Below are 16694 nucleotides of genomic sequence, written 5' to 3'. Positions count from 1 at the left end.
AATTGATGGACTTTGAGATGTACTCCAGACATACCAATAAACGGTTTTTCTGATATGCTCCCAGAAGTACTCTTCTTGGCATTGCAAACGAAAGCTTACCAACTCAAGATAAACATGTTTTACATCTCAAGCTCCTTTATGTAATAGCAAATTAAGTGAGTGATTCAAATTCAAAAAGGTTTCTTTCATCTACATTCTAATAATACTTTTACTTCCTCCACAGATTAAAAAATCTGTTCTACCTGTTTCACATTCATTTTGCAAACAGTAATGTTCATCTTTTTAAGCTTGTTGACACTCATATTGATTCAAAACAGGAAGAAAAATGTGTTCATCTATATGTGAACATCCATTCAAGACCCAGACCTACATAACTGCACTTTACTTAGACAAAAAACTTTAATAACTTTGGACACTCTAATTGTATCATGGACATAAAATGAATAGTGAGGTAATGTCACTTGAATCTTTTATAAACTAATACCATTAGGATGGATTGCATGCATGATTTTCAAATAATCTTTCATGAGTAAAATAAATAAATAAATAAATAAATAAATAAATAAATAAAACTTGTTCTTTTCCAGGGCTTTGGAATACAAACCTACAATCAGCTCTATAACGTGGAAACTGACTGAACATCTTAAAGAAGGTTTAGAAACATGAGGCATATAATATAATAAATATAATATTTTATAGATACATCATACTGTTTTTCCTCAGCATGTAGATTTTACTTGTTCTAGCATTTCTATCACTTCACTGTATTGTTTATTCATTTTTCATTCCATTCATTTTTCAGTCCATTCATTTTTCATGGTAATCCTACTAGAACTGCTTATTACTTTGCCTATAACATATCTGCAAAGGGTAATTGTCACTAAACTGATCACTAATTGATCACTAAAGAATCACTAATCTGATCTTTTTTCTTTATTTTCCTTCTCTTTCTAACTTTTTCAGTGCTGTGTTTCTATGCTTTTCAATAGGAAAATATTTGGCTTATTCTCCAGCAAATAGAACAATCATAATTACCAATTCATGCTAATGGAATATGTGCCTTCTAACACAGAATTACTGCAGAAATCTGTTGACGTGATGCCAGATACAATAAAAGGGAGCAGTGAAGAAAAAAAAATAAATCACATTTTAAGATGAAACACCTCTAGACCATTAGTTTTAAGTATGGAACAATTTCACATTAAAGCACAGAGCACAGCTGATTTTAATGGATTACAACATGCACTACATTTAGCATGTCTCTAATGTCGCTATGGTAACCGTTCTGATTTAAATATAGCTGAATGTGTAGCTTCATTCCAAATTATCCAATAACCTTTTAAACATTTCTTATAAAACTTCTCATAGCTTCTTCAAACTTTTAGTAATGATCATATGAACATGATGATAATGAACATATAATAAATCCTTAATTTTTTGTGATAATGTTTAGCTTCTAAAAATGTTTCCAATCAAAAAGCTAGTATCAAGGAAAAAGACAAAAATGTTCAGACTAAATTCTAGGAGAAAGAAGATTCTTAGTATAGCTCTGATTTCCAACTGATCAATATCATGAGATCAATGCAGAATATGCATTCTTTGCTTTCTAAATATTCTTCTACGTCATCTATTATGAAAAATCTTCTGGAGAATGGATGTGTATATGTGATTGTCTGTACATCCTAGGGATCATAGTATCATAGAATGTAAAATTATTCCTATATTTATATGTTTAAGTTCAGTAACATGATTTCTTGCAATTAAGTTACAAATACGTTGTTAGTTATCTATTAGAGCCCATCATATAAAACTGAATGGACAGATTTTTGTGTTCTGTAACAAGATTCCATTAGCTCTTTCCTTTACGTATTTCAATTTCTGCTCCTCAGAACAGACAATAACAACAACAACAACAAAAAATGTAATTTATGAATACAATGCGTGTTTGTGCATGAGAGAAAAACAAGTAGGTTGCCACGCACTGAATTTCAGACAGTCAGATATGAGCACCTAATCTGATACAAAGCTAATTCAGTGACTGCTGTTATACAATTTTTGGTCATGTGGAAATGTAGGATAGTAAACTTGTGACAGAGATCCAGGAGCATCTCCAGAACAAAGTTTTTATATATTTGACAGAAATTATTTCTGCACTTTTTTATTTGATAGAGTTTTTTAACAGATCAGATGCTGCATAGAACTTCATAAAATATATTGCATTGCTTAGTGAGTCATGACGTTAAAATAAGAGTGAGATTGGATCAGATCTCCTGGAAGGGCATTCTGAAGATAATATCCATCAGCAATCTGTGAGTAGCATGTCTGTGTATGGGTTTTGTTTGTTTGTTTGTTTGTTGTTTTATTTTGTTTTGTCTTTTCAAGGCTACATTTTATAGCAATGGCACATATGTCAAACACAAGACATTCTTCTCAGAGATGAAAAAAATACAAAGTCTGTATATGTAGCTTGAAGATATATCCCAATACAAACTGTTCCACAATTTAATCCATTCCCATGAAAAGAACTATCACATTCTACTTAGTACAGAGAAAGTAGTTTTAGTATTGTAATTACTAAACCCTAATATTGCTAAGCCAACATTTTTAACATGAGTCTACATAAGATAAAAAAAATACATACATGAGTACTGAATGAGGACTGAATTACCGCCTGTTTAGAAAAATAAGATGACATGCATTTGCTCTCTCTGTATTCCTATTTTTCTGTGAGGCTGAATTTTGCTCACTAAAAACCATGTCACGATAAGCTAGTGTTCAAGATACAACATCTGTTAACATTCTCATACAAATGTAGAATCAGTAAATGCTCACTGCTATGCTCACCTTACCAATATAATTCTTAAAGCTGGAGAAAAGGAAGAGGAAGAATTAAGATTTGGAAAGAAGCAGAAGCAGATTATTTAGCAGATTATAAGCAGTTTTCAGCCCTGGAGGATGAAAAGAACCAAAGGAAAATTCATAACAAAATGGTCATTACTCACAAATAAAAAGCTCCGCCTTAAATATCTTTTCAAAATACTCACCAACAAAGGAAAATGAAAGAAACTGGGATCGTCACAAGATCCTTGACTTACCATATAGATGGTGCTTCTGTTCCACTGATCTCTAAGAAGTCATATCCTTCCTCTAACTGGAAGTCAGTAAACACCAAAGCAATGGTATCTCCTGGTTCAGCCAGTATGGTCCAGGTGCAATCAGCATTATTTTCATACTCTGAAGGAAAGTGAGGACTTGAAATAGTTCCACTTGTCCCACGTAGTGTCCCTCCACAAGCTCCTTCAGCTGATGAACAAAACAGTGATTACTGCTGAAGTTTTATTTTAAATACATGAAACATCATCCTGTTTCTCTCATACCAAATTAAGCTTTTCTCTGCTATGCATAGAATACCCACAAATAGATACATACAAGAATATAGATAAAAATAAAATTATATCCAGGTGAATATAACAGAACATTCTCTGGCATTTAAGCTGCTAAGATTTTTGGGTTGTGTTTTGACTTTTTTTTTTCCCTTGCTGGTGAGTCTTTAGTAGCAAACAAGTGGCAAACAGGCATAAATTCAGCATGGACACCAAGTACAAGACTATTTGAAAAAAAAAATGTACTTTGGTTGTGTGAAAATATCCACAGAAGAAGCCTAAGAAAGAACTGGGAACAGAAATACATTTAGTCTCTCTGTGATATGAATTTAAAAAAAATACTGAACATTTGTTTTCTAACATGTTGTTTATTTTTTTATAACTAAAAAAAAAATGCAGAAAAAAATATTCTTATAAATCAAGTTCTTGTCCTAAACTAGGAAGCATTAATGAAAACACATAAACCATTCTGTAGCTATTTGTTCTGAAACAGGATGTTTATACACGGTGAATAAATTCAGAACATTTTGTTCCCAGATGGACTTTCCAAGGTTCACCTATCATCACCTACTAACAATTTTACTTTTCTGAAGTTATTAATAAAATTTCATAAATTAAAGAACAAAATAATTTTCTCTCCGGTCTGGAATGTCAATACACTACCAAAGATTGAGCAGACTTTTTGTATTTTTCCTGTTCCCCTAAGATTTCATTGAAAGCTTTCAAGAATTATTTTGTTATTAAAACACATTTTAAAAATAAATAAGTAAATAAATAAAATTAACATGTCATCTATGCAATTCATTGGCATAAAAATTTAAAAACTCATCAAGTAGCTTTCGATGTGTTATAATGTGGCTATGAAAGCTACAACAATGCTAATTAAAATATTTCTGCATAGGTGAATGATCACACAAGAAGCATTCCATTTTTTACCCATTTTGTCATCTCTACTTACTGCTATTATTATTAGACATTATTTACATACTAGTAAGTGCATGTGATTTAAAAACAAATAGCTTGACAAGGTGCATGGCACAAGGAACTTACAGTCTTTTTAGGATAATGAGTGAAAAGACAATTAAAGCAACATAGAGGTAAGAGTAGAGCTGCTCCTCTCAATCACAGTTGAGAGTCTGTCAGTGAAAGTGAGTTTTAAAGGAAGATTTAAAGGAAAAAGGATTCATTTAAATCAAAGGAAGATTAATATTGTGGTTGGACACTTTAAAAAGGAGACTACTAAAAGAGGAAAAATAGCTAATTTTAGGAAACTAGAATTAAAGGGAGAATTGGGAGAAAGGAAGAAGTAGAATAATTTCTTAACATTTAAGCATTGTGCCAAACATTACTTTGATTATAAAGATAAGAAAATACTGCTGAAGAGATTCAAGTAATTAGTCATCTTCACTTTGCTAAGTAAACTTTAGCATGAATAAACGTATATACAAGCTTGGCCACCTCAAGCTTTGTAAGTGTCATGATCTGTTGGCACACAAATGTCTCAAAGCTGTATCTTTTCAATAAATTTCATGTCTTACTTTCTGGGCCCTGATATTATTTTTTGTTCCTCCCTCAGTTCCTGGCCTCCAGTACAGTGTATATTGAAAGAGCTATTAAGCATCTGCTGGACAAAAGGTGAAAGAAAGTGAAGTTTAAAGAATTCATGGATAGTCAGGGATCAGAGTCAAAATTTCTGAAGCATAATACATGCAAAGACTACAAGAATTTAAAAATTCTTTTGAAATAAGAAATTAGAAAGGAGAATCAAGTTTTATTATCCAATCTAAATCTAAAATCTAAAATCTAAAATTACACTTTCTTCCATTTTATTTTAAACTGTGCAGTTTTTGAGTACTTAATTTCAGATCATCATCTAACCCAGCAAAGAAAAACAAATTAACCTGATGCGTAATATGCCAATACTTCAGTACAGAAACTAACAGCAAGATTTCCAGTGTGATCATCATCATTATCTGAGTTTGAGTGAACCACTAAAAAAAAAAAAAAAAAAAAAAAAAAAAAAAAAAAACCTGATGATTTCCACACTCTTTTTTTTTTTTTTTCAGGCTTCCTGCTTTTTCATATTTTGTCATAACTTTGTGGGACTTGCTTATTGATTTATTTATTTTAAGAACCAAAAACTTATATGAATAAGTGCTCCAGTTAATGAAAGTGTACAGGTTCTACCTGTACTCTTCAATGACAGCAAACAGGCTTTTCCCATTCAGGGCAGCCAGCAAGATGCGTAATGAACTCACTAGGTCAGCCATGGCTCTTTGGTACTGGCTGCTTGCTGTTAAATTTTGTTATGACAACATCCTCAATGACACCATCTCCCACTGTGTTTATACTGGTATTAAGTAACATACTAGTGGTAATTTCAATGCTACTCAGTGTTTATGCTGCAGAGCCCTGGAATAAGCTTTGAGCCATAAAGCTTTGAATTTTACAGCTGACAAGGAAGGCTATGTGGTTGATTATTTCTGGAAATCACATACCAAAGTCTAAATTTATACAGTGTGCATTACCAATGAAAACTCAGAGGAACTCAGGCTACTTCAGATATCTGCCCAGAGGGATGCACAGCTTTTTAACCTATTCAGGAATGGCATTTCTAAGAGGTCTGCAACAAACCAAGCTAGCTCAGAAATGGAAAGGGAACATTAGTCAGGTCTGAACAGAGAAATCTGTCTTTCCTCTGACAGTTTCCATGTTCCAGAAGTCTGGACGTTGGAGACTTCCTCACTCAGAGACGTCATCCAGACTAAGGTAACCAGACTGTTGAATGTTGAAACTAAGGCAGGCAGGATGTGGCCACACTGCTTAGATAGTTTGGCTATATGGACATGAGCTGTGTTTTACGAGCTGGCATGGGAGCTAGTTGGCTTCCCTGCATTGATCACCTCTTGGCCATGGGCTTCTCTATTTGATAATTCTGAGACAGATAGGACATTATTAGGAGAATCTTAATGCATCAGCATGCTTGGAGTAATTTTATAGTAGCTAATGCCTGAGGCTTCAACAATACAAACTCTTAACTGATTAACAAATTGCTTTTTAAAATGTGCAAATAATTAATTCCAAGCACTCATGGTTATTTTGAAGTTGTGAGCAACTGCACAAAGTGCTGTTTGTATCAGCACAAATGACTACTTGAAGTGTAAAGCTACAAACATTTGGATCTCTCCATAGTCAGGAATTAAGTGCTCTGAATTCATAGTAATACAGAAAAGTTTTTTTCTTGTTATGTAACTTGTAGTCATTTCCCTACCCTTTATCACTAGCAACAGAATAGATCCAATTAAAAACTTGTGACATTTTATAAATTCTCGACAAATGACATATTGTCATTTCAAGTCACATTTCATAAGGCTTATCAATTAAAGAAAATTGCAGCTTTAGACAGTTTTAAATGAACCATGGGCATAAATTATTTAGCATGGCTTATTAAAAATATCACTGAAGCAGTTCTTTATACAATTCTTTATTAAATGGCATTTTTCTGTAGCTCATTTGTGAAAAAGTACGTAATTGTACCTCATTTAATAAAATTCTTCAGTACAGAAAACACATCCATGAAATAATCGTAATTGATTACTTCCATAGATATATGCTTGGATATTTAGATATGGTTAATATGAGGAGTTAGTTAAATGCCTTTTTGGAATATTTTAAATTAACATTTTAAAATGTCTTACTGATAAAAATATAAAAACAAGCCATAGTATACCAATGCCAAGTTTAAAAATAAATTATCTCAGAGCCAACTGTCAAGCTGCTAAGCTGCCAGATTCATAAATACCAAAACCATAGCTAAGTGTTACAAAGGTAGCATTACACATTCATCAGACAACTCATTGATTTTATCTAATTCTAATTTAGAGAAGCCTGCTCTTTAACTATAAAAATATTCAGCTAACCTTCTATCAAATTTTGTTTTGTATAGCCTTCATTTTGGATAGGCAAAGAACAAACACTGGGCTTCTTTGCTTCCTTTCTGTGTTCTAAAAACTATAAATATGTCAAAAGGTTGTAGGTGTTTTTTTTTGTTTTTATTTTTTCTATGATCACTTGAATCCAGGTGTACCATATCATAGATGAGTGCTCTAATCAGTTTGTCTGCTTTTCTCAACTTCTCCTTTTGCTGTTGATCATTTTCAAATTAATTAAATACTTATTAGTCCATGCATTTAAGATGCATTTTCTTTCTCTCTCTGGGGTTTTCAAAGGGCACTTCAGAATAATTTGGATTGCTCTTCTTGTAGAATTGGATTTTGCTAGGATTGCAGAAAACTATGGTTTGGGAAAATAGTTTCCATTTTAAAGAATCATAGAATAATTAATAACATCTCCAATAACATCTAGTCCAATGATCACCCTACAACCAATGTCACCCACTAAATCATGTCCCTACGCACCAGATCCTTGAACACCCCCAGGGACAGTGACACTACCATCTCCCTTGCAAACCAGTCAATGCCTGACTGCTCTTGCTGAGAAGAAATGTCTCCTAATTTCCAACCTGAACTTCCCCTGGTACATCTTGAGGCCATTCCCTCTAGTTTTATCACTAGTTACCTGCGAGAAGAGGCTGACCCCCAGCTCCCCGCAACTTCCTTTCTGGTAGTCGTAGAGATCAATAAGGCCTCCCCTGAGCCTCCTCACCTCCAGACGAAACAACCCCAGTGCCCTCAGCTGCTCCTCATACAACTTGGGTTCCAGGCCCTTCACCAGTTTTGTAGCCCTGCTCTGGACATGTTCCAGGGCCTTGACGTTTTTCCTGTACTGAGGGGCACAAAACTGAACACAACACTCAAGGTGCGGCCTCACCAGCACAGAGTACAGGGGGATAATCACCTCCCTGGTCCTGCTGGCTACACTATTCCTGATACAAGCCAGGATGCCGTAGGCCTTCTTGACCACCTGGGCACACCACCAGCTCATGTTCAGGTGAGTACTGACCAACACACCCAGAACTCTTTCCTCTGCACATCTTTCCAGCCACCCCGCCCCAATCCTGTGTTGAACCTTATTCCATTGGCCCCTGCCCATTGATCCAACCTGTCCAAGTCCCTCTGCAAGGCCTTCCTACCCTCTGGAAGATTGACACTTTCTGCCAACTTGGCATCATCTGCAAACTTACTGAGGGTGCACTCAATTCCCTCATCCAAATCATCAATAAAGATATTAAAGAGGATGGGCCCCAACACCAACCCCTGGGGAACACCACTCATGACTAGTTGACAGCTTTAACTCCATTCATGTCATAATATTAACTGATACATGTTAACACAAATAAATATAAACATAAATATATCTGTGGTTATATACACACTTTTCCACACAAATAAATATTAGAGTGCTTGTTGCTGTGTTGGGTGTGCATTATTCTGTAAGAAATCATACAACATTACCCTATCTGCATTCCATGAAACACTTCCCTGACTTCTTATTTGACCAGTCCCAGCTACTTTCATTCAATTTTGTTCTCATCTTAAGCATGTACAGTTTCAGATTATTTTGAAAATGTACAAAATTGCTCAGGCAGGAATATGGCATTTTAGTCTAAGAATAAGACTCAGTTTATCATTGTAATGCAAAATCAATAAGCAGAATTGTTATTTTCTTTTTCTTTACTTTTTATTTTTCCCCAAGCTTTTCTATGAAAACAAAACAAAACAAAACAAAAACAGTTGGGGAGGGGGAAGAAAACCTTTTGGGGAAAGATGCTAGCTTTTGTTGAGTTTGTTCTTGGACATCGCTTCTTGATTCGATTATAAATTTTTTGAGGGAAAAAGTGGAGACAAAAAAACAATCAAATAGCCTTACTGGACATGGTGGTGTATTTCTGATCGTGTTTGTGCAGGTTTACCTGGATCTTCACCTCAAATTAGACCTGAAATAAACATTTTCTTACTTTTGTAACACAACAGGACAAGGGGCAATGGCCACAAAATGGAACACAGGAAGTTCTGCACCAATATGAGAAAGAACATCTTCACAGTGAGGGTGACGGAGCACTGGAACAGGCTGCCCAGGGAGGTTGTAGAGTCTTCTTCTCTGGAGATATTCAAGGCCCGCCTGGACCTGGGCAACTTGCTCTGGGGAACCTGCTTTTGGCGTTGGACCTGATGATCTCCTGAGGTCCCTTCCAATCCCTACAATTCTGTGATTCTGTGATTCTGTGATTTATTCTGTTCTAGGAGTGGTGTACTTTTTTCTAAGAGTGTTTTTGTTGTTGTTGTTGTTTGATTTGTTTTTTGTTTGTTTGTTTGTTTGTTTGTTTAATAGCAAGCTTCCAAACAGAGTCAAATTTTATCTAAAGAAGATGGAAGAATAAAGGTAAGATAGTAGAATCAGAAGTAACAGCCTGTATAATCTGACCTACAGAGCCATTCTTAGAGTGGGAACCATACCATAAGTGTGATTTACAAATGTTTATATAGATAATTGATTGGATGAAGATATCTTTTTCTCCTCCTTAAACTTACAAAATCCTATTTGTTTGAACTTCAGGATCTGAGTAGAAATGATGTAAAAGAATTATTTGCTACCTTAGAAAGCATGAATAGCACCACAAACATCAATTTCTCTTTGGTAAGTGTTTTAAAAATATAAGTTCTGAATCTCTGTATTAAGTTTACCTAATTGTATTGAATTAATTGAATTACAAACTCATTTTCTTTTCTTGCTTTATCTATTCCAAGAACACCTTCTTCATTATATATTCTCCACAAAAGCTTTTATCCAATAACTGCTTGGGTTTTGTTTGGTTGTTTGGTTTGGGTCAGTTTGGTTTTTTTGTTTGTTTGTTTTTTTAATCTGGAACTTGATTAACTATTACTTGATCCTTACGGACCTTTCTGACATGATTTCCTTTAATGGTTTGTTTATTTTCCCACCAATATTACAGTGTCTTTATATTCTTATAAACATGTAGTGTAACTATTACATGCTCTTCTCACATCTATTTTCTTTGCATGAAAAAGGTTATACTTGTAATATCACTAATTTAATTTGTATTCCTAATGTTGGATTCATAAAAATCTAGGCTCATGCAACTATAATCAACTAGGAATTCTCAGAATTACTGAGAATTGAGAACCTAATTATACAAAGTTCCTTTTACAAGTAGTCACATGTCATAAATCAGCTATTAGTGGAGTTACTGTAGAGGATGAAATTAATTTTTGAAAATGTTTCAGAATTTACTGAACAGTATTTCAGTCCCAACATGAAAGAAGACATTTTGGGTGACACTGTTACAGTAGCCAAGATAGAGACAACAAAGACCTTTTTTTTTTTTTTTTCTAAGCCAAAAAAATTGTAGGCCAACAATTTTGTAATACTTTCCTTTTCTTTCAGAAATTCTTGATAAATTTCCTGGTTAACTTTTACAAGGAGAAATGTGAGTGAGTTTTAATAATAGCTTCATCTTTTCAAAATTTGTCTTTGAACTTTTCTTTTGGGGTTGTTTCCTATCCTTTTTCAGATTAGAAGTTGCCATAATTTCACAAAAAAAAAAAAAAAAAAAAAGTCATTTAATTCAATAAGTCAAAAGTGTATTGAAGAAATACAGAAAAGAAAAAAAAAAAAGAGATAAAGCAAATGTCTTAACACTCAAGTTATGTAAACACTCTAAAAACAAATAAATGATATTTGCTACACGATTTGCTTGTAATTAATTACGATTTTTGATCAAAAATTCATTACAAGCCATCAATGAACCTGCAGTTCAGTTCTGTCCCATTAGACAGCCCTCTGCAGGGCTATACTGAGTAGCAGCCAGAGAGGCAATACTGTGGCTACAAGAATGAATATTGTATATATTTTCCTTGAGGGTTTGTAATTCATAGGGAATTTTTTTCTAGTAGAAGCAGCATTTGTTTAGTTAGACAATGTATAAATTACTTCACACAGCTTCTTAATCCTTCTGAAAATATTAAGCAACAAAACTGCAGAAAATAGTAGTTTGCCAGCATCAGTGAAACATACCATGAAGAATAAGGGTATTACCTTTTTTTTTTTTTTTTTTTTTTTTTTTAAGTATATAAATCATGTAGCTTTACTTAGCTCTGTTGTATTATCTTGTATGGATGCCATGAAATGAGTTTATGATGACTAGAAAGAACACCATCTGGAAAAAAAAAAAGCTGTAACAAAAGGTGCTTTCATGGAAAAGACCAAGATCCTTAAAGAAACAAAAGAGGAACATTCCTTGCTTGAAGATACAGTGAATAGAAATGGCTACCCCATAGCATATGTTCCAGACTGATAAAATGAAATAAAATAACGAATGCTTAAAATCCATCATTAAATCCGTATCCCACATGAACTCAAAAAGTCTTTTAAGGCAATGTCTCCACTCCACAGAAATCATTAACTGTTAAATAACTTTTGTGTTATGATTTGCATTTCTTGGCAGGAGGTACACAGGAGTCTGCATTTCATGCAAGTTCTACATAGGGTATAGGACCACACCCGAGATTTTATTAACAGGACAAATTCATAGAAATACAAATCATAAGCAAAATGTCATTCCTGTTATTGACGTTTGTATGTATAGTGCCATCACATCTCATATACTTAATACTGCACTGCCAAAATGGTCAGTATCTGCAGAAACAGAACAAATATTTAGTACACTGATGACATCATGAAATTACAACATGTATATTTTTCTGAAACCTGATTACTACCACTTTTTAGAAGGACAAAAATGCATCTAAGATCAGACAACTGACAGGTTAGACAGAATGTGTTTTCTTATGGTATTTAAAGAACTGGTTAAAAAATAAAACAAAACAAAAAAACTGTTGTGTACTACTTGAAATCAAATACAAGCAGCAGACATGACTCAAATCTCTGTTGGTTCTGTGGTTATTAACTCTTGTACTTTTTTTAGCAGTGAAATGTATAACATATTTATTTGCTGTGACAAATTATATTATAAAACCCTTCAGTCACAATAAACCTTCACAAATTATTACAGAAAACAACTACTATCCTTTGTAGTTGTCATCCATGAATGTATCAATAATACTGCCTAGGGAGAATTTGAGCAGCAAAGGGTGTCGATATGGCTCTGGGATTAGGGTGTACAGAAGCCAAGAGGGATAAGCCGATGCAGGAATGTCAGGTTCCTGCAGAACACTTGACCAAGCAGCTGATGCTGGGCAACAGAGCTTTGACTTATTTAACTACGGGATCCCCTTCAAGGAATAAGGGAGATGAAAGAGACGAAGGAGACAAAGAAAGTTTCTCTCTCTCCTCCTCAGAAAGCAACATGACTGGAAGCTCAGTTTAAGTGCCTGTACACAAAAAATGCCACATGGGAAGCACACCGGACAAACTAGAAGTGCACGTAAAGTCACAAAACTGAGGTATCATTGAGATTACAGAGACTTATTAGGATAGCTCACGCGACTGGAGTGCTCTGACAGATGGGCACAGGCTCATATAAAAAACAGAAAGAAAAGGAGAAGCTGTACCCTACATAAAACAGGACCTTTAATGAACAGAGGTCTGCTGTATGACAGACAACAATTATGTTTTTTTTCCTATGGACTAGAGTGAGAGAGAGAAGCCAAAAAGGAGATCATTGTGGTGAATGTCTGCTACAGACCACCTGATCAAGAAGAAGAGGTCAAAATCTTTAAATAAATAGAAGCTTCCCAATCACAGGTTCAGGTTCTCACTGGATACTTTAATCACCCCAGCATCTCTGTGGAGAGGAGCATAGCAGAGGGACAGCAATCCACCGGCTTTTTAAGTCCACTGAATATATATATATGTATATATATATATATATATTAATGTATATATTAATGTAGGCACTGGACAAGGCAATTAGGTGTAGAAATAAAGAACCATTCAAAAAAAAAAAAAAAGAAAAAGTGATATTTAACACCAGCTGCAGTTCCCATAACCATGAGTTGAAGATCCTGAGAGACGTAAGGAAGGCAAGTAGTATAATAAACTCCTTGGAGTTCAGCAGAGCAGATTTCAACTTGTTTGTGAAGTGGTAGACAGGCTCTCATGGGATGATGCCTTGAAGAGCTAAGGGGCCCAGGAGAGCTTGTTTGACTTCAAGGGCAGCTTCCTCAAAGCTCAAGAGTGATCCATCTCTTTATGTACATAAATGAGTAGTCATAGCAGGAGGCGGCTAGGGTTGAACAGGGAATTCCTGACTGAAGTGCTTTAACTCAAATGCAAAACAGCAATGTACAAAAGGTGAAAGCAGGGACAATCTGCTCAAAAGGAATACAGAAGTATTGCTCAGGAACACAGGGATGAAAGGAAGAAGGCCGAAACTCAGATGGAGTTACACTGTTGAGGAACATGAAGAGCAGTCATTCTAGAAGCTACTCTACAGTTATATCAACAACAAAGGAAAAAGAAGGCCTTAGTGGCTTGCTGTTCATTGGGTTGGTGATCTTGTGACAAAGACATGGAAAAGTCCGAAGCAATGATATCTTTGCCTCTCATAATTAGCAAAGGCTGTCTTCAGACATCCTAATTCTCAAAGAAATTAACTAGTTTTGGGGAGAAAAGTAGTACACACAGCATAGGAGGAACAATTTAGGGACTATACAAGTTAACAGGATATATGCAATTTCATGGTACTCAACAGTATGTATCCAGGGGTTCTTGGTGTGCCACAGTGTACAGCTGATCTTTAGCATCTTCGAAAGGTTGTGACAGTCAAGGGTGAATCTCAATGATGAGAGAAAAGATAAATTTTCATTTATCATTTTCAAAAAAAAAAGTCAAGAAGGATTCTGGCAACTATATATCTGTCAAGTTCACCTCAGACCTCCAGAAGATTATGAAGAATGTTCTTTTGAAAATCATTCCCAAGCACATGAAGGACAAGAAGGTGAATAGGGACAGCTTTTGCCAATATAAATAACTCTTGGCCAACCTGATTGCCTTTTTTATGAAAGGATTTAGATTGGCTTTAACAAGATTTTCACAATACTGTTCCCTGCTATATGCTTGTAGCCAAATTAAGAGCATATGGACTGGAAGTGAGTGAAAAACTGACAAGACCATGAGGCCCAGATGGCAGAGGCCAATTGTTCAGACTCAAGCTAATGGTCAGTTATTTGCAGACGGGATTCATACTGGGGCTAAATCTCTATAATATTCACTTATTATCTATATAATATCCACTGCATCTTGTATCTGGAATATAGGATTGAACACATCCTGACAAGGATTGCAGACAGACTTTGACAAGACAGAAGAAAGAGCAGACAGGAATCTCATTAAATTCAAAAGAGAAATGCAAAATCCTGCAACTTGAACAAGATCATGCCATGCAAAAATACTTGCTACCTGACAAACAACCTGATGGAACACAAACTGATTCAGCAGTACACAACTGCAGCAATGAAAACTAACCTCATAATGGGTTGCATAAGTAAAAGTATAGCCAGCAGCTAAAGAGAAATGATTAGCACATCTACTTGACACTAAGGGGGCCCCACCTGGAATACTGTGTCCAAGCTGGGAATCCCCAGTACAAAAAATCAGATTACAACAAGTCCAGAGAAAGGCCACTAAAATGGTTAAGATGCCTGAGAACATAATGTATGAGACTACAGAATGAGGGAAATGGACATTTCAGCCTACACAAGAGGACACTGTGAGATCTAACTGCAATGCTCAATATAGGGAAGAAGGAGCCATAATCTCCTCACAGGTCTAGAACAGGATAAATGGACATAATCTGTAAAAAGATAATTACACTTGGATTTGCATATGAGGACAGTTAGGCACTGTAACAGGCTTCCAGAGAAGCTTTAGAATCTCTGTCCATGGAGATAAGTAATCTCTACTAGGGAAAGACCTGGACAACCTGACCTAACTTAGAAGTTTTCCCTACTTTGAGCAGGAGCTGGACTGGACAACCAGAGGTCTCCTCCAGCTTTTATCATTCAAAAATTCTCTGTCTGAAGATTTCAAGGTACTGCCTCCTGAAAGAAAATTTCCAAAAGCGGAAAATTACAAAAGCATTTGACAGATCCTGCTATAAAATTGCTATAGGTATCACGCATGTAAATGAAAAAGAAAAAAAAAAATCAGTAGATAAAATCTGTTACTTCTGAATGTAGACTCTGGATAATCAGTGCTTCTGAATTGTGACTACAGTCTGGCAAAAAAATTAGAAAGTACATTGCATTAAATAAAGAACCTAAAAATAAATTTATTTAATCTGTTCTTTTAATAGTGTGTTATTATTTTAAAGATGTCTTAATTTTTACCTCTGCAAAAAGGAACTGGAAAATCCCATGATGCTCCATTTCCAGGACTCACAATACATGTTAACATGGCATGGCCTTCTAGGATGTAACCAGAGATACAGCTATATCGGATTTTATCTCCAATGTTGAATCTTGTTCCATGAAGTACTCCTTTAGGTATTTCTCCTGGATTGCCACATGTGTGACTAGGTAATACTGTCAAAAGAAAGAAGGAAAAAAGTTTCAATTAAAATCTGCAGAAAAATAATAAATATTTGTCAAACCACTGTAATTTAGTAATTGTTACTGTTTAAAACAGTATTCCTAATACAAATAAAGTGAATTAGGCTATGGAATGTATTTTCACGAAAGTTTTTAGCTCATAACTTCACAAAAGTTTTTAGCTTCATCACTTTCAGAGTTAATTTCCAACAGCTTTTGATTCAATAATCCAATGAAATTCTTTATAGATCTATTTTCTAACAACAAAATATCCCATGAACCTTTCTACTTCGCCCAAAATTCTGAAAGAGGTAAATTTATGTAATTCCTTTTTTTTTTTTTCCCTATTCTTTCAAACATGTACAAATAACATCAGTAAGGATGCACGCAGACCTACTGACAGTGAAAGTCAGTAGATAGGCACAGTTTTCATTATAGCTGATAGAATAATAATTTAAAAGACTTCCGTAATTAATTTTTCTCTGACAGTAAATTAGAATCTAAAATATACTTTAAAACATTTGATTTTTTGTTTATTTTCAAATTACTACACATTTTAGAAAATAAATTCATATTTTTAATAGAAACAGAAAAGATTAAAAAAATGACTAAGCAATGACATTGGGCAGATATTGATGGACATAATTGATTTCCTTTTCCTTGCAGAAAGTTACTACAATTAGTAAGTATTATTTACATGGAAGAGATTATATTAACTAGTTATCTGTTTAAAGTTGATACACCTCCACCTAAGAACAGCATAATTGTTTGATGTGGGGAAGGAAAATGGAATTGTTCTGGATCTCATTGGAAAGTTACTGTTGGCATGCCAGTCCATTCA

The 16694-nt window shown here is 34.7% G+C and overlaps 1 protein-coding gene across 1 annotated transcript in view; it reads right to left on the bottom strand.

The window, feature by feature from the left end:
• CSMD1 (CUB and Sushi multiple domains 1) overlaps positions 1 to 16694 on the bottom strand; it is a 1186176-nt gene that overhangs the window by 582313 nt on the left and 587169 nt on the right. Inside the window, exons 4-5 of the mRNA XM_084516291.1 lie at positions 15653 to 15847; positions 3096 to 3303 (exon numbers count right to left, since the gene is read on the bottom strand). Coding sequence (XP_084372417.1) covers positions 3096 to 3303; positions 15653 to 15847 — 403 coding nt within the window. The remainder of the gene's footprint in view (positions 1 to 3095; positions 3304 to 15652; positions 15848 to 16694) is intronic.

Source organism: Aythya ferina (assembly GCF_964211825.1).
Source record: "Aythya ferina genome assembly, chromosome: 3".
Taxonomy (NCBI): Eukaryota; Metazoa; Chordata; class Aves; order Anseriformes; family Anatidae; genus Aythya; species Aythya ferina.
Note: the sequence above shows the minus strand (reverse complement) of the source record. Positions and strands in the feature narration are given on the sequence as shown.